This window comes from Balaenoptera acutorostrata, chromosome 8, assembly GCF_949987535.1.
Source record: "Balaenoptera acutorostrata chromosome 8, mBalAcu1.1, whole genome shotgun sequence".
NCBI classification, from domain to species: Eukaryota; Metazoa; Chordata; class Mammalia; order Artiodactyla; family Balaenopteridae; genus Balaenoptera; species Balaenoptera acutorostrata.
The window spans coordinates 83,281,974-83,301,103 of record NC_080071.1 but is presented as its reverse complement, the minus strand read 5'-3'; the positions used below and the strand labels follow the sequence as shown (position 1 = coordinate 83,301,103).

At 39.0% G+C, this 19,130-nt stretch overlaps 1 protein-coding gene across 1 annotated transcript in view; it reads left to right on the top strand.

Moving 5' to 3' along the window:
- Nucleotides 1–19,130, top strand: part of COL4A4 (collagen type IV alpha 4 chain) — a 140,837-nt gene that overhangs the window by 14,900 nt on the left and 106,807 nt on the right. The window contains exons 2-3 of the mRNA XM_057551094.1: nucleotides 6,397–6,439; nucleotides 13,433–13,510. Coding sequence (XP_057407077.1) covers nucleotides 6,397–6,439; nucleotides 13,433–13,510 — 121 coding nt within the window. The remainder of the gene's footprint in view (nucleotides 1–6,396; nucleotides 6,440–13,432; nucleotides 13,511–19,130) is intronic.

Here is a 19,130-nt window from a genome sequence, read left to right as displayed (position 1 = left end):
AACAGTTTTATTTTATAGGTAACCATTTACAGTGTTCCAAATTATACTCCTTGCAATAAAAAGAATAAAGATTTTATATGTTAACTTTAAAAAAGGAATAGAGGGATCAAATAGGTTTTTCAAAATTCTAATGGACGTTTGAGAGCAGAAAAGTCTGAAGGCTGGGGTGTCAGTTGGGAGAAGGGACATATGTTGGAGTCCAGAAATCCAGATTCTGCCATTTATTAGCTCCACAACTTTGTACAACTAATTAAACTGATCCAGTGTCCTTTTTTTTTTTTTTTTCGGTTGTGCTGCAGGGCTTGTAGGATTTTAGTTCCCTGACCAGGGATTGAACCCTGGCCCATGGCATTCTTAACCACTGGACAGCTGCCAGGGAATTCCCCAGTTTGCTTTTCTTACGCAATGAAAATAATACTTTTCTTAACTAAACTGTGGTGAAAAGAGGTGACTTGATTGTGGGCAACACTCTAGGCAGAGGGTCCTATGTATAATCAGTAAGTGTTGGTTTCTCATCACTTCTTCCAATGCCATTATGATTTTTCTCTCCATCTCCTTCATTCTCCCTTCTTCTACCCTCTTGTATATTCAAAATTAGCCTCATCTTACATCCCCTATTAAATATATTTGATTCACATTTGAAAGGTCCCAGAGTGTCTTCTATAAGTCCATTCACCCAATAGATATACATTGGGTACTTATTATATTTCAGAGACTATTATGGCACTGGGGATAAACCTGTGAATAAAAAAAGATGAAATCCCTATTGTCATAGAGCTTATATAGTAACTAAGTGCATGGTGATGGGAATGCATTGGGTACTCCCAGCACAGCAGTGTCCTCTCACTGTTAGTTAATGTCCTTTCACATTGGACAGTCCCACTGACTAATGGGAGGCCAGTTAGGTTCCTGTGGTTTGGTTCAGCTGTCCATTCATCCATTCATCCATCTGTCCACCCAGCCATCTTTTCAATTAAAGTGTACTGAGACACTCCTAGGTGTTAGGGCCACCATCAGACATTCTTCCTCTGAAAGGTGACCACAGCAACACACTATTTTAACAAAATCCCCTGATGCATGCTTTATCACAATACGTCTGGAGACTAATTGCATGATGTATCTATTTTTTGGTTAAAATGCAAATACCTCTGGTTTTCTTTAATTTTTGACTGTGTTTCCTATTTGTTTAAAATATCAAATGCATTTTGAATGATTCAAGCCAATTTGTGTATTCCTCATAAAACAATAATTTGTTTTACTGAGACTTGCTTCTGGAATGCAAGTAAAAAAATATTTAAAATGATGTATTTAGGGATGGGAGAAGATCTAGGTACTCAAAGTGATTCTGTTTCTACTTGGTTTTGAAACTATCATGGAATGTTGTTCCACCACTTACTTGGAAAACTAGTCTCTCATAAATGCAACACTGAGTTAGTGTATCCAGATTTTATCCAGAAGTTTAAAAATAGTTTGTAACATTCTACACTCCCAGTTTCCTTCTCGCTACCCAATTCTTACAGATACAGGTCTTCAGAGAAGCCAAAGTTTTAAAGATGAGACATTTCAGTTCGTTCAGCCAAAGAGATCTTTTATCAAAGCATACAGTTCTTTGAGTCAAAATATTTTTTCTTTTTTAAAATTGAGATAAAGTTCACAAAGTAAAACACACCACTTTTACTCTTTTAAAGTTTATAATTCAGTGGTTTTTAGTGTTCTTAGAATGTTGTGCAACCATCACCACTATCCAGTTCCAGAACATTTCCATCACCCCAACTCTTCCCCTTCTCCAACCCCTGATAATTACTAATCTATTTTCTGTCTCTATGGAGTTGCCTATTCTGGACGTTCCATATACATGGAATTATACAGTATGTGATTTCTTTCACTTGGGATAATGTTTTCAAGGTTCATCCATGTTGTAGCACGGATTGGTACTTCATTCCTTTTTATGGTCAAATAGTATTCCATTGTATGGATGTAGCACGTGTTCCTTATCTATTCATCAGTTGAAGTGAGTCGTTCCCATTTTTTGGCTATTACAAATAATTCTGCTGTAAATATTCATGTACAAGTTTATGTGTGAACATATGTTGTCAGTTCTCTCGGGTATATACCTAGGAATGAAATTGCTGGGTCATATGGTAACTCTATGTTTAACTTTTTGACGACCTGCCAAAATGTTGTACCATTTTACATAAAAACATGTTGATATGTATTTGCTGTATGTAGGCAAAATGTGTATTTCTATGCTAGGGGATTCCTTTTTAGTTTCAAAAAATAAAAAAAGCACTTGAAAGAATTGTAGCTTGGCTTTTTAAAAGAAAAGATTAAATAGAAGAAAATTCCCCTTAGCAAAATGAAGCAATATTTTTTGTACAAGCATTACATACATATATCTTTTCATTTCTCAAAAATATATTTATGATATAAAGAATTTGAGAATATTTTTACTTCTAAGAATTAAAAATTAAGTATTCAGTTTAACCATTGCTAAGAAAAGATTGTTATGTCAAAACACTGTTGAAGTTCCCCTTTAGAAAATATTTCCATCACTAACTCTGAATGATGAAAGTAATTATTTTCAACATTATAATGCATACTCTGTTTTAAGAGATATATTTATATTTAACATATACAGACTTTAAACCCAGGACATAGAACCTCACTTGTAGATGAGAGTCTTCTGGAAGAGAAGAGTGGCAGAATTTTTTTTAAGTACCAAGATTTGACTATGAAGTAATTCGTGCACATGGCATTGGTAAGGCGCTCTTTCAGGTGGATCAAGCCCTTGGCCACAGATTCCTGGTGAGTGTCCTCAAGTACGATCACTGGCTTTTTTTTAATAATTTCCCCTAAAGGTTGGTTCTGCAGGTGTAAATTATCGGAATGCTTCACATGTCAAAAAGCCCAGTTATTCCAGAAATCTATGGATTATGCCTGCTGCCATTCTGCGATTCATTTTTATTATTAAACAGCAGTCCTCTCTCCTCTCTGCCAGTTGCACCCACATGATCACCCAATGGGAGGACGCACAAGGCCACAGATTCTTGCTCTCCTATTCACTGGGTTTGAATAGCAAAAACCTTCTCATATGTCCAGAGCAGCAGGGTCCCTATAACTAGGAGAGTTAGGACAATGCACTTCATGAGTGGGGTAGGCAGAATAATGACCCCCAGAGATGTCCACATCCTAATCCCCAGAGCCTCTGAATGTGCTCTGCTGTGTAGCAAGGGGGAATTATGGTTGTAGATGAAATTAAGGTTGCTAATCAGCTCACCTTGCCATGGGGAAATTATCCTGGATTATCTGGGTGGGCCGAGCATAATTAAAAGGGTCCCTAGAAGCGAAAGAGGGAGGCAGAAGAGTGGGAGTCGAGAAGGAGATGTGATGAAAAGAGCAGAGGTCAGAGGGTTGCAGCAAGGGAGAGACTCAACTGCTCACCGCTGGCTTTGAAGGTGGAAGGGACCATGAGCCAGGGAATGCAGGCAGCCTTTAGAATCTGGAAAAAGCAAAGAAACTAAGTCTCCCTTGGAGCCTCCAGAAGGAACACAGCCCTGCCAGCACCTTGATCTTTTGCCAGTGAGACCTACTTCAGACTTCTGACCTCCAGAGCCGTAAGAGAATAAATTTGTATTGTTTTCAGCCACTGAGTTTGTGGTCATGTGTTACAGCAGCAGTAGGAAACTAATATGAGATTATTCGAGGTGACTAAAAAAAATATTGGGAATTAAGACAGGGAAATGTTAAATAGTGAAAAATATGAGAAGTTTTGGAGCTGATGAACATGTATTGATGGGCAGTGAAGGGAGAGAGGGTGATGGGAAGGAGAACGCAATTCTTTTCAGAAATGCAGCCAAGTCTTATTTATTTGGAGTGAATGTGAAGGAAACTGCAAAGTACTCTTAATTTTGAATTGTTCTTTAAAGAAAAAAAAAAAGCAGCCCCACTCCTAAGCATATATCTGGAAAAGATGAAAATTCTAATTCGAAAAGGTAACATGCACCCCTGTGTTCATAGCAGCACTATTTACAATAGTCAAGACATAGAAGCAACCTAAGTGTCCGTCAACAGATGAATAGATAAAGAAGATATGGTGTATATATATACAATGGAATATTACTCATCCATAAAAAAGAATAAAATAATGCCATTTGCAGCAACATGGATGCAACTAGAAATTATCATCATACTAAGTGAAGTCAAACAGAGAAAAACAAATATCATGTGATATCGCTTATATGTGGAATCTAAAAAAATGATACAAATGAACTTATTTACAAAACAGGAACAGTCTCAGAAAAACTCACAGACATAGAAAACAAACTTATGGTTACCAAAAAGGAAAGAGAGGGGAAGGATGAATTAGGACTTTGGGATTAACAGATACACACTACTATATATAAAATAGACAATCAACAAGGACTTACTGTGTAGCACAGGGAACTATATTCAGTAGCTTGTAATATATAATGGAAAAGAATCTGAAAAAGATGTGTGTATCTATATATCTGAATCACTTTTCTGTAGACTTAAAACTAACACAACATTGTAAATCAACTATACTTTAATTAAAAAAAAGACAAACATAAAAAAAGAATTGCCTTATTATTTTAAAAACCTGCTGTATAAAAAAAAAAAAGGAATTGCCTTATTTTTAAATATATTAAGCAGCAGGAGGAACAAATGGGGGATGGGGTGGGAGGAGAAGGGACCGTCACAGGGATTCAAATCTGTCCTAAGTGCCACCTCCGAGCCACTCTGCCTACAGCCTTTTGGGCACATTATCCAACATTTCTGAGTCAGTTTGCTCTGGTGTAAAATGTGGAAAAACCTACCCTGCCTACAATTTTAATGAGACTATATATACGGAGGCCAAAATTGCTATAAGATGTAACCTGTCGTTATTTACAAATGTCCAAAGTGATAACGACCTGATTAAACAACAGTTGTTGTAAATACTTTAATTTGATTTAAAACAGTTTATTCCCTCTATTTAACACGTCTTTCCCCTTTTTATTTTCTGATTTACTCCATTACTACACTGAAATGCCACCCTGGCCTTTACTGGAATTGTCATGAATTCCAAGAGAAGGGTCGCGGAGAAGGGGGACTTTAGTGTGGAGGCCAGTGAGTGTGGGCCGGACCCACCCCCAGTCTCCCGTCTCCTAGCCTGGGTCTCACGCAGAGGCACGGCTCTGTAGATTTCTGTAATGCTTATCAGCATCTCAACGCAAGAAGAAGGGGCCGAGGATGGAGAAATAAGGCTCCTTTGGACAGGAAATTTCAGAGAGGAGAAGGCTCTACACGAAAAGAGGGACAAGGGTGGCAGAGAAGTCACAGCCCGAGTCTGGGCCCCAGTTCTCCTCCCATCCAAGCTCTGTTTTAAGGATTCAATGCGATGATGGATGTGAAAGCTCTTGGACAATCATAAGCCCGAGGCAAACATTCGCAGTTTTGAGTGGTTGTCCTAGTCACTGCAGGCTGCTGTGACAAATACCATCGACTGGGTGGCTGATGAGCAATGCAAATTTATTTCTCACGGTTCTGGAGGCCGACAGTGTGAGACCCGGGCGTCAGCATGGGCGTGTTTTTGTGAGGACGCTCTTCTGGGTTGCAGACTGCTGGCTTCTCATCGTATCCTCACATGGTAGAAGGACTGAGAGAGAGCTCTCCAGGTCCTCTTTAGAAGGGGAATAATCCCATTCACAAGGACTCCACCCTCATGGCCTAATACTCCCAAAGGCCCCACCTCCTAATACTATCACATGGGGGTTAGGGTTTCAACATATGAGTTGGGGGAGGACACACACAGTCAGTCTTTTTTTGGTTGCATCTTTCCTGTTAAAATTTATAATAATGATGTTACCCCAGTTGATTTCTGCCTCACTTATAAGACCCTGAACTACCTAACTCTCCCCTGACTTTTTCGTATTGTTTCCCAAACCGTCTCCCCAGTCCAGTTAGGTTTCTTCCATCCTCCTTCCTTCCAGCTGGTTCCACTTAATAGCATCCAGGATACACTAGTCTTTGCAGCAGTTCCTGGACAAAGCTGCCTCCTTCCAGCTCTCCTCTAGTTTTCATTCTGAGAGTCGCCTCCCTCCACTCATCCATCCAGCCAGGTCTCACCTTCCAAGTGTCCCCACTGTACCCAGCACAATGAAGACCACACCAAAGGGTGTGAGTACTTGACTGATTAAAAGGAGGAAACGTAACGATGACATCCAGAGAGAGGATAACATTTATCTTGTCACTTGTGACAATCAACTGGCCACAGTAGCCTTATTGGAAACTAAAAAAAAAGGTTTCTGGAGTTAATTCTTGTGTTCTTTTTCTTTTTAGTTTGTTGTGCATTAAAACCAGCAGTTTAAATTAATCTGCGTTTTTGCTTTTTCGTAGGTCGCTCGTACTTATTCTCTTTTCTGTACAACATGCGTACGGGGTAAGTCCATTAATGAGCTCTGATTGCGTGTTGAAAATTCACTTTATTGAATGAATCATTTTTATTATACTTTTTTAACCATTTTTAAAAATACAAGTATAGTTAATTTACAATATTGTGTTAGTTTCAGGTGTACAGCAAAGTGATTCTGTTTATCTATCTATATCTTGATTCTTTTCCATTATAGGTTATTACAAGATATTTAATATAGTTCCCTGTGCTATACAGTAGGTCCCTGTTGGTTATCTATTTTATATATAGTAGTGTGTATATGTTAATCCCAAACTCCTAATTTATCCCTCCCCTCTTTTCCCCTTTGGTAACCATAAGTTTGTTTTCTGTGTCTGTGAGTCTATTTCTGTTTTGTAAATAAGTTCATTTGTATCATTTTTTTTAGATTCCACATATAAGCGATATCATATATTTGTCCTTCTCTGGCTTATTTCACTTAGTATGATAATTTCTGGGTCCATCCCTGTTGCTGCAAATGGCATTATTTCATTCTTTTTTATGGCTAATATACCATTTTATATATATATTTATCACATCTTCTTTGTCCATTCATCTGTCGATGGACATTTAAGTTGCTCCCATGTCTTGGCTATTGTAAATAGTGCTGCTGTGAACATTGGGGTGCATGTATTTTTTCAAATTAGAGTTTCCTCTGGATAAATGCCCAGAAGTGGGATTGCAGGATCGTATGGTAATTCTATTTTCAGTTTTTTAAGGAAACTCCATACTGTTCCTCATAGTGCCTGGACCAATTTACATTCCCACCAGCAGTGTAGGAGGGTTCCCTTTTCTCCACACCTTCTCTAGCATTTATTATTTGTAGACTTTTTGATGATGGCCATTCTGACTGATGTGAGGTGATACCTCATTGTAGTTTTAATTTGCATTTCTCCAATACTTAGCAATATTGAGCATCTTTTCATGTGCCTCTTGGCCATCTGTATGTCTTCTTTGGAGAAATGTCTATTTAGGTCTTCTACCCATTTTTTATGTGGTTGTTTGGGTTTTTTTGATATTAAGCTGTATGAGCTGTTTGTGTATTTTGGAAATTAATCCCTTATCAGTAGCATCATTTGCAAATATTTTTTCCCAGTCTGTAAGTTGTCTTTTCGCTTTGTTTATGGTTTCTTTTGCTTTGCCAAAGATTTTAAGTTTAATTAGGTCTCATTTGTTTATTTTTGTTTTTATTTCCATTACCCTAGGAGACAGATCCAAAAAAATATTGCTGCAATTTATGTCAAAGGGTGTTCTGCCTATGTTTTCCTCTGGGAGTTTTATAGTATCCTATCTTACATTTAGGTCATTAATCCATTTTGAGTTTATCTTTGTATATGGTGTTAGAGAATGTTCTAATTTCATTCTTTTACATGTACCTATCCAGTTTACCCAGCACCACTTATCAAAGAAACTGTCTCTTCTCTACTGTATATTTTTGCCTCTTTTGTTGTAGAGTAATTGACCATAAGCACATGGTTTTATTTCTGGGCTTTCTATCGTGTTCCATTGATGTTTATGTCTGTTTTTGTGCCAGTACCATACTGTTTTGATTACTGTAGCTTTGTAGTATAACCTTAATTCAGGGAGCGTGTTTCTTCCAGCTCCGTTCTTCTCAAGATTGTTTTGGCTATTTGGGGTCTTTTGTGTTTCCATACAAATTAAAAATTTTTTTGTTCTAGTTCTGTGAAAAATGCAATTGGTAAATTGATAGCGATTGCATTGAATCTGTAGATTTCCTTGGGTAGTATAGTTATTTGGACAACATTGATTCTTTCAATCCAAATACATAGTATATCTTTCCATCTGTTTGTGTCATCTTTGATTTCTTTCATCAGTGTCTTATAGTTTTCAGAGTACAGGTCTTTTGCCTCCTTAGGTAGGTTTATTCATAGGTATTTTTTTCTTTTTGATGTTATGGTAAATGGGGTTGTTTCCTTACTTTCTCTTTCTGATATTTCGTTGTTAGTGTATAGGAATGCAAGAGATTTCTGTGTATTAATTTTGCATCCTGCAACTTTACCAGATTCATTGATGAGCTCTAGTAGTTTTCTGGCAGCATCTTTAGGATTTTCTATGTATTGTATCATGTCATCTCTGCAAACAGTGACAGTTTTACTTCTTTTCCAACTTGGATTCCTTTCATTTCTTTTTCTTCTCTGACTGCTAGGACTTTCAGAACTATGTTGAGTGTAAGTGGTGAGAGTGGACATCCTTGTCTTGTTCCTGATCTTAGAGGAAATACTTTCAGGTTTTCACCATTGAGTATGATGTTAGCTGTGGGTTTGTCATATGTGACCTTTATTATGTTGAGGTATGTTCCCTCTATGCCCACTTTCTATAGAGTTTTTTTTATCATAAATGGATGTTGAATTTTATCAAAGGCTTTTTCTGCCTCTGTTGAGATGATCATATGGTTTTTATTCTTCAGTTTGTAAATGTGGTATATCACATTGATTGATTTGAAGATATTGAAAAATCCTTGCATCCCTGGGATAAATCCCACTTGATCATGGTATATGATCCTTTTAATGTATTGTTGGAGTTGGTTTGCTGGTATTTTGTTGAGGATTTTTGCCTCTGTGTTCATCAGTGATATTGGCCTATAATTTTCTTTTTTTGTGATATCTTTGTCTGGTTTTGGTATCAGGGTGATGGTGACCTTAAAGAGTGAGTTCAGAAGTGTTCCTTCCTCTACAATTTTTTAGAATAGTTTCAGAAAATTAAGTGTCAACTCGTCTCTAAATGTTTGGTAGAATTGGCCTGTGAAGCCATCTGGTCCTGGACTTTTGTTTGTTGGGAGTTTTTAAATCACACATGCAATTTCAGTACTTGTAATTGGTCTGTTCATATTTTCTATTTCTTCCTGGTTCAGTCTTGGGAGATTGTACCTTTCTAAGAATTTGTTCATTTCTTATAGATTGTCCATTTTATTGGCATATAGTTGCTTGTAGTAGTCTCTTATGATCCTTTGTATTTCTGCAGTGTCAGTTGTAACTTCTTTTTCATTTCTGATTTATTGATTTGAGCCCTCTCCCTTTTTTCTTGATGAGTCTGGCTAAAGGTTTATCAATTTTGTTTACCTTTACAGAGAATGAGCTTTTAGTTTCACTGATCTTTTCTCTTGTGTTCTAGTCTCTATTTCATTTATTTCTGCTCTGATCTTTATGATTTATTTCCTTCCTTTATGATTAAAACCTTTGGGTTTTGTTCATTCTTGTTTCTTTGTTATACTTTTAAACAATTCACTCTCTGGGATTATCTTCTCATCTGTAAAAATGAAGTGTTGGATTAGATGAACTCTAAGGTTTCTTTTATATTCTACAGTTAAGACTGATTACCAAATTGCATAGGTATTAGAGATTTTTTTTGTTTCATAATATAACCCTTTCTTCAAAACTTTTTTCAGAGTGGGCAGGAAGCAGCTGGGCCATTACAAGATTAAATCAAGAAGTATAAGATTAAATTTGAAAGTTTTAATTCTGGAGAAGGATAAGTCTAGAACATTACGTAATAAGCCCTCTTTCTTCTGCCTCCTCGCTAGAGAATCTAAGTTATTAAACCCAACTTCAGACATTTCTAGGAAATCCTACTAGAGGCAGTCTGTAGTCAGGTTCATCTTGAGAAAGCCAGACTGGCTTAAATCACGCTAGTGAACACATGTCTGTCTATCCATCCGCTAGCTTGGATCCACCCGATCCAGCTTCGGTGATTTCAAGTTATCATAGGTCTTTGCAAAGTGAATCAAAATGGAAAGTTGCCATGCATTCTCCTTTCCCTTTTAGTCAGGAGCAAAAGCACATGCATTAAAGAATAGGACGCCCTAGGTTCTTGGCTCTGCCATTGATTCATCTCTTAACCTATTCAAGACTCAGTTTTCTCCTGTGGGAAGTGGGCATGATAAAATTTGCCCAACTTAGTTCACAGACATTTCAGAGCATCACCTCAAATAATGAACAGAAACATACGGAAATATTTGTGTGTGAATTATTTTTTCTCTTATCTGACTTTTCTAAGTTTCTTTTGTATTACATTCTTTTTTTTCTATTACAAAAGTCTACAGAGCACTAAATTTTACTTCCTTTGTTTCTTGTGTCTCATATAAGTGCATATAACTCCTGAACCAAAGATTATTCTATCCTAGACCTTCCTACCAAATTCTGGTATGCAAAGATTCTAGAGATTTCACACAGAGAGTGGCTATACTGTAGATGGGTTTTAAAGGTAGAGAAATAAATTGATGCAATCTCTATGGAAGGCAATTTGGCATTATCTATCAGGATTTTAAATGCACATGCCTCTTGACATAGCAATTTCCCTTTTTGGAATTTATCATACATATTTATTCTGACTTATGCATACAGGTATATGCACAAGAATATTAGTTTAAAGGTAGTGTTTGGTAGCAAAAAAGGGAGATAATGAAATGACCATCAATAAGGATGGATTAAACAAGTTATAGTACTTTGGTGGATAGTCATATGTATTAATTCAGAATGATTAAGTGAGAAAAGCAAGGTACAAAGAAATATACCATTTGGGTAAAAATAAAACAAGGACAAAAATCACCAAAAGTGTGTGTGTATGTGTGTGTGTGATCATTGTGTAAATATGCTCATAAATGCCCAGACACGGATTTGAAGAGAGCGATTACCTTTAGGGGAGGGAACTGGGGGCCAGAGTTGGAAGATAAAATGTCTTTTTCCATTACACTATTTTGTACTGTTTGAATTATCATGTGCATATGTTATTTGTTTTGCCAAAAAAACCCAATAAAAGTAAGAAATGCAAGACTGATTACTAATCTGGAAGTTAGTAAAATATTTTCTTTAACTTTCTATGCAACAAATATTTGTTTAAAAATATCTGAGATAAAATAGATAGTGACTTTTCTTCTGTTTGAAGAAGAATAACACTGGTTTTGAGAATGCCACTATATTCCCAGTGAATGTGGTTTATATTTTGGATGTTGACTTGTCTGAGATATTGTCTTGATCTCTTCTTAATGGGATTATACAATCTGTTTCTGAGGTGCAGTTTCTTCCTCTATAAATGCCTCCCCCCTTTAAAGTGATGTTTTTTGGGATATGTCTGATGTAGAAGAACTTGGTAGGGACGAAAAGCACCTCGCTTTTTTCTTTTATTGGTCCAAGTCAAAGCTTTACATGTGTTCCTTTTTTAGATTTCTGCTAATCTACTTTAAACTGATTCTTGTCTGAAATTTAATTTTGCTACAAACATCTCAATGATGCTTGGCACAATTAAGTTAAAAAAAACACAAACTTGCCTTTATTTTCAAGCCATCTAATCAACTGACCTTCTTTTTTCTCTGGTTGTTTTGATATTTCACTGAACACATAGTAATGAATCCCAACCTTAAATGAACCCAAGTGTTCAACCTAGTTATTTTAAGTGCTTTCATGCTGTCCTGACCTGGCCCTGAGCATTTAAAAAATTGTTTTTACCTAATCAGGGTTTTGAACTTATTGTTTCTGCATTTATAGATAACAGGGTTCCTCAAAACTCAAGAGGCATATGTTTCTGAAACTTCAAATACATTTTTTTAAACTTAAATTATCTAATTGCTTGGCTCTTGTCAAGGTTCGAATTTTTATATACTTTTAGTGACCCATAAGCGTTATGTTTATAAAGATGTCTTTTTTATGAATGCTTAATTTCAAGATTTTTTATTGTGTCCGCACATACTTTTCAAGAAAAAAGAGGTCTTAATTGTATGATTGAAAAGAAAAATGCACGCTGCTTGGACTCCTTTCCCTCCCATCACATATACATTTGTATGTATACATTTGTGTATTTCCTGTATACACATGTATATTCATGTATATTTATGTACATAAGTATGTTTGTATATTTATGTATATATATCTTCTATCAGAACTGTACATATTGGTTCAGTTGTTTTATGTTTCCCCGTTATATGTTGGTCTAAAGGCTAAAGTCTACAGTGTTGTTAGTTTTCAAAGATCTATCCGTTACAGAAGTGTGTGGTCCTATCCACACCCTTGGCGCCTAGCACCGAGAGCTGCTTTACCACCTCCTCACTCTCAACATGCAACCCTGTCTGTGAACAAATGCTCAGTGCATTTTCACTGCAGGTGCGTGATGCTGGCTGTCGTTAAGGATCTACTTATGGAAACAGTTCCTCTGGGACTCTACTTCTGTATTGAAGTGACTGATGACTCGCCACGTACATAGAATTTGTGAGAAAAAGGGGCTGATTCTTCCCACGGGGCGTGCGTGCGTGTGCGTGTGCGTGTGCCTGTGTTAAAGTTAAGACAGGATGCGACTGTGGGGTCACTCTCTAAAGAGAGTTGAAGAAAAGCTAGCTGAAAGTGGGGAAAGTGCTCAGATTATTCAAGTGCAAGAGCTTTCTGGTTGAGCCACACATTAGAGAGAGCCATCCTGGAGTATCGGCAAATTGTAGGAAGAACAATTTTAATCCGAGTCCAAGGCTATGACTGCAGTTCTGACCCAGGAGGACCTCCTTGTGGGACACATGCCCTAGCTGATCTTGGAGATAAAGTAAGAGGGTCTTATTGAAAAAAAGCCAAGCTTATAATTTAAACTAGACACCATTGTGGTGTCTAGTTGTGTACACAACTACATAGTTAACATTCTAAGATTGTTCACAACTTGGTAAATGAAGTCTTACCGAGAGAGAGATTGCAGAAGATTCTGATTAAAGCAGAGTAGCTTCAGAAGGAGGTTTTTTTTCAAAAAAAAATCCTGGCTCACATAAACTTTTATCCTGCTCACGTAACCATCAACTCTTTTATTATCAAGCCAAATGTAAGTTTTTTGCCTTTTTATATATCAATATTAGTGTTTTCACAGTTTCAGAGGTAAAATTATACTGTGACATTCTCATGAGTTAGATAAACCAACAGTGCTTGTTATAAGGTATATACCATGTACCCATCGAGGTGATGAATACTGGTAAACTAAAGCAGATTCTTCACTTTCTAGGGTGGAAAGAAGTTTATTGGTCCCTGCGGAGGAAGAGATTGCTCTCTTTGCCAGTGCTTTCCTGAAAAGGGGTCTCGGGTAAGTGATGTAAAAATCAACATGGGCAGGGGGAGCGGGAAATGGGAAATTACTAATCAAAGGGCATAAAGCTTCAGTTACACAAGATGAATAAGTTCTAGAAATCTTCCATCCAGCGTTCTACCCACTCTCATCAATAATGTTTTGTTCACTTAAAATTTTGTAGAATCACGTTGTACAGAAAGGATCCTGGTGCAAATGGTCCATGCGGGGTCACCATTATTGATATTCATGTTGTATATCAACATTTTAAAGGCTCTGTCTGAGAAGTTCTGCAGTGAGTTAAAAAAAAAAAACCTACTTAACTTTGTTTAATGTAGTGTTTCCAGACATTTGACCACATGACTCTTTTTTGGACAACACCTATTAAAATCCCGTGGAATAGTGTTCTGTAATCGAAGTGAGAGCTGCATTTATCATGTGCTACTTATGTGCCAGGCACTGTCCTGTGTGCTCAAAATGCTTTAGCTCACTGATCCCTCACAACAACTCTCTTCCCATCTTTGGTACCATCTTTGCAGTGTCGAAGACTTCAGCACAGAGCAATTGAGCTTCTTGCTCAAGTCCACCCAGGACGGTGCTCTTGATGACTACACCCGATTCTCTGCCCTGAGACGCACAGTAACCCTTACAGTATATAGTGTCTCTTACACATTTACTTATGAACCTCTCTCGTATATTCTGACAGCAGCAGTTGGCAGGCACTAACTCAGCTGTGCTGGAGTATTAGATCAAACCATCCTTTTGATTAAAAATACTCCCACAATCTTACAAGAAAAGAGTATGGTTCAGAAGTTTTGGACAGTTTTTGAGTCAGATCAGTGATCGTTTTGAAACATGTCCAAATCGATCCCACAGGGCTGTGTGTGACACTCAAAAAACACAAATCAGTAAAGATGAGTCAACAAGGAGGTGAAATGTTACCTTTCCGAGAGAAAGGACCATTTTTTTCTCCCACAACATTGCTTTATCGTCACACCAGTTGTGTGAAACATGTGCAGGTCCTTCGTTGTGTTCTTGCTGTAAGCAGCTACCTTGTTGAGCTGAAGTTATGGCAGATCGCTTTCTGCTTAAATGGATTTGTTTCTTCTTCGATAGAATTTTGGTGATCAGAATTTATCTCAAGCTTTTTCCAGCCACTTTCATGATATAATTTAAAAACTGCATTTGCCAGGAAACAAAGTTAGGACCCTAAAAAAGAGCAGAAGTGCTTTAGCTTTTTTCACGTCAATGGACACAACACTCAGGAAAAAAAGCCTGGTGTTTGTGTGAGGTTGTCCATATAAATGAGCAAAGATTTTAAGACCCTTTGAGCTTGAGGCCCAAGAAAAATGTAGTGATCAGCTCCGTGGCAGGAATGGGATGGGGACACCACAAAACAAAGAGGGACAGTTGTTTTGATGAAGCCGGCTAGGTGTGGTCCTCTGATTTAATGATGTAGAGACATTTTTTTTTTTTTGCTATCACAGCTGGATGGAGGGGGGGGGTTGTTGCTACTGGTTCTAGTGAGTCACAGGCCACGGATGCTCTTCAATATCTACAATGCACAGGACAGCCCCACATGAAAGAACTGAAAGAACTAGCCATCCTCAAATGCCAGTAGTGCCGAGGTTGAGAAACCCTGCTTTAATCCTATAGCAGCTCTGCGAGGCCAGTAGGATTATTACCAATATTTCCATTGGTCAATACAAGGAATCTGGATTTCCAAGAATTTTAAATAACTTGCTAGTATGTGGAAGAGGCAGGAACCACCTCCTGGTATTTGGTCTCAGCCCCCGAGTTTACCCCGTGATCAATGAGAAGAGGATTACACTCAGGTTCAAACACCAGTTTTAGCCTTAACTTTTGGGAGCCCTAGTGGCGGCTTGAATCTGCCCAAGCCTGGCAGTTTCCTCTGCCCAGTTTTCTCATATTTACCTGCTTGGTGCTTTGTCTTCTGGGTCCTTGGGCTGTAAAACCATCGCAAGCATTTGCACGTGTAGAGGATGCTCTGTCTCTCCCATCACACAGTCTTCAGTGCCGTGGGTCAGGAGGGGTCACGGGGGTGTGCTGCGCCCCGCCCCACTGTCTGCGTCCCTGCTTCTGGGTGGTCAGGGAGAGCTGTGTGCGGAGCACCGCCAACCTCTGCCCTTCCTGGCACAGATGGGTCCTTTGTGACGGCACAAGTCGCTGGTGATGTTTCCCAGCTAGGAATTTGGGAACGTGGCTTGTGCATATGCGGCAGGTGGTTTGGGAGGCAACCAGCCAACTCGCACACCATCTCTCGAGCCGCAGTGACAGCACAAGGTGCACCATAAAGATAGGAACGTACCGAATTACAAGGGTTGAGGCTCTGCCGGAGACGGCACAGCCCCTGAGTGGGACAGCCAGACCTTCCTAAGAAGGAAATGATTCCTCTCGTATGGTTGAATGGCTGAGTGAGTGGTTTGTTCAGCCCCAAATCAAAACTGCTATGACTACAGCGAGGGTTGGGTGCCAGGCTGGGTGAGGGTTTCAGCTGGAGATGGAAGCTGGGGTTTGAGGTGGAGTTGGGATGCATCAAAGGGCAGGAACCAGGGGGGGCTCCTTCATCTCACCGCTGTACCGCTGGAGGCTCACAGCCCAGCCGCAACACATGTTCTCATCAGTAATCACTGTTACCTCCCGTTGGACCATCTCCTGCTGCATCAGCTGGGCCACTCACTCCCCCTTGAACATAATCTAAATATTCCCACTCCTCTACCTTTTTCTTTTTTTAAAAGAATAATTATAGTAGTTTTTATTGTATATTCATATATGCTTATTATAGACCATTTAGATAATACTGGAAAACTTGAAGGCACAAAATAAATCATCCATGGATTCACTACCAGGAAGCAATCACTCAATATTTATTAATTTTTTGACATACCACCTCTACCCTTTTCTGGAAAGCCTTCCCACTTCCACTCGGCCTCCATCTTTCCTGCCCTCCCCAAAGGAGCTCAGAAGAGACGCTGCCCCCATAAGGCCTCCTGCCTGTCCCAGCCGGTGTGGATGGGTCCCCCCCGTGTGAACCTGCTTCCCTTCCGTGATGCTTCTCGTACCCTGACCTGGAGCTCTGCTTGGGTTCGAGTGTGGATACGTCTGACCCTCTTGATTAGATTGTCAGCCCATGCTCCTTAAAGGGGGCTGTGTGGACACGTGCAAAATGTTTATGCTGTTTATGCTGGCTCCCGGCCCATAGTGGATGCTCTAGAAATAGAAGTTGCCTATGTTTGTTTCTCCTCTTTGAGAGATGGGGGTCCTTTTTTGGTATTTCTTTGAGGTGATCACAGTAGATGGCACCTAATAGGTAGTTAATACACATAAATCAATAACTTAAAATTCAGAGTTCAGCCTGGACAGGATTTGGGAGCCTGAGCTGGTGGCCACATGCAGCATGTATGTGGGGACTCCCGCCAAGTCCAAGGGAAACGGGAACGGAATTAGTGGGAAGTCTCTCCCCCGAGTCTTTTTTTCCCCGCACACGACATGTAAACCTGTTAGTAAGTGACCATCTCACAGAGTTCAGATTTTCTTGGAATTTCAGGTAGGACCAGAAATAAGCACTTTGAGCCACAGAAAGGAGCATGACCGTTGCTGTACTCAGACCTTTTAAAGGTTCAGTAGCATCTGCATTCTCAATGTGGGACACTGGGGATTACCCCTTTGGTCTCTTTGGTTTTCAGAGCCCTCACCTGGGAAATAAGGGTTTGTACTGGAGGGCTGGTCCTGTCCCTCCCAGCCCTAACACCCTATGGCTCTGTGATGTGCGGCACGACTTTTCACATATGACAGCGATTTAATTGGCTTCCAAAATACTTTGTGACTCTGCCTAACGTTTACCCAAACCTCATTATGGTCCCTCTTTAAGGATATGAATGAGGTGGACTTGGGCAGGATTTTAAATTATTCTTTATCCGTTTCAAGGGAAGAATCTCTGTTTCTTTGATGGAGGTCTTCTTGTAGGGAAAATTACATGTCTTCATAGACTAGGATGGGACCTTTTATAAGTTCTGATTTAGTAACTAGTTTGATAATAAAGGCACCTTCTATACTTTTTTCCAGAATAAAATATATTTGTATTGTTTTCTATTCAAGGGAGTCTAGTAACTGTTAAGTCAATAGAACTTTACAATTTGGTAGTTTTATACACAAGAAGGTCAAATGGCTTAAAACTCAAGGCCTGTCTTAGTTTTTTTGGTGTGAAAACCAAAATCACACATTAACAATCCAGTCTTTCCTTTGGGACTTTTAAATCACTAAAATATATACAAGTATCTTTCCTGCAATTTCATTCACTTGTCCCTCACACTCCTAAGAGCTTGCATTCCATTATAAAAATGGAATTTCCTTGGGTAGTTTTAACTGTTGTTAACATTTTTCATATCGTTAAATTATTTGCACACAAAGTTCTAGAATTCAACCTCTTTATCACTCACACAGCTGCATTCTAGTACACTCTATAACTGTAGCCTGATAAATGGTTCAGAGCAATTATTTTCATGTCCCAAAGTTTGCGTAAGTCAATTATGTTATATTTTGATAGAAGCAAGCTCCAGTGACAACGGAGAAGTTGGCAAACTTGGTCTGTCACCACCCCTTCGTGTTTTGGTTCTGATTTCTTCTTTTTCTTGCTGCTTCTTTCTCCTCCAAGGACCAACTCCCTAGCTCATTGTGTCTCTGCTGGAGAATTCTCTGATAGATGCTGACACGCTCAGCTGCCTTCAGGGGACAGCAGGTGACCTGAGTGAGGGGCCCTGGGAAGGGACCTCAGCCTTGGGGGCTACGAGGAGCTGAGCAGTGGGCTTGTCATGTAAAGGCATCAGAATTCAGAATTAAAAAACAAAACAAAACATAGTGCCTAACAATTAAACAAATTTCCTGGTAGAATTCAACCCTCCACGTGCCAGCTTGTAACTGGTTTAGCTTGTTAAAGTGTTCTCCTTGTCATGAATATTAAGCTTAAATTTTGAAGAATGGAAAACTTGCAGAAGTTAAAAGAATGAATCTTTTATGTCAGTGCATGAGGAAGTATTTCTGAACAGGGTATGGGAGACCCAGGGGGTAGAGGGGGAATACATGCCTATCATTTTATATTATTTGGCCTATTAGCTGTCACTAATAGCTGATATCTATACAGAGGAATAACTCCAACTAATTAACATGGCTTTCAGCATGCTTGACAATCTCTCTCTTTAGATCCAGCATTTGTGCTTGAAAAAGGAGAGAAAACAAGCTCATATTTGCCTGCTACTTTTATTAAATAATTTGCCAGTATTATTTACCAAACAGGCCAAGTGTACAAAACCTCATTGAGGAATCCTAGTTGCAGAGGGGTTTGAAGGTAGATTTTGGCATCTCTGCCCCAGTCAGTCACCTCATTAAATGGGGAGTGATTTGCAGCCTGAACCCTTGGTCTCCTGTGTGGAGTTCAATCCCATAGCAACGATGATTGCTGAGCTCTGCGACCCAATGTGAACTGTGGCCAGGCGGGCGCAGAGCTCAGCAAATGTGGGACTAGGCTGAACTTCAGAGGATCAAGGTCATTACCAAAGTGGAGTCAGCCTTTGTTGTTGGTGAGAAATAAGGTGCATCTCAGAGCAGGGCGTATTCCACA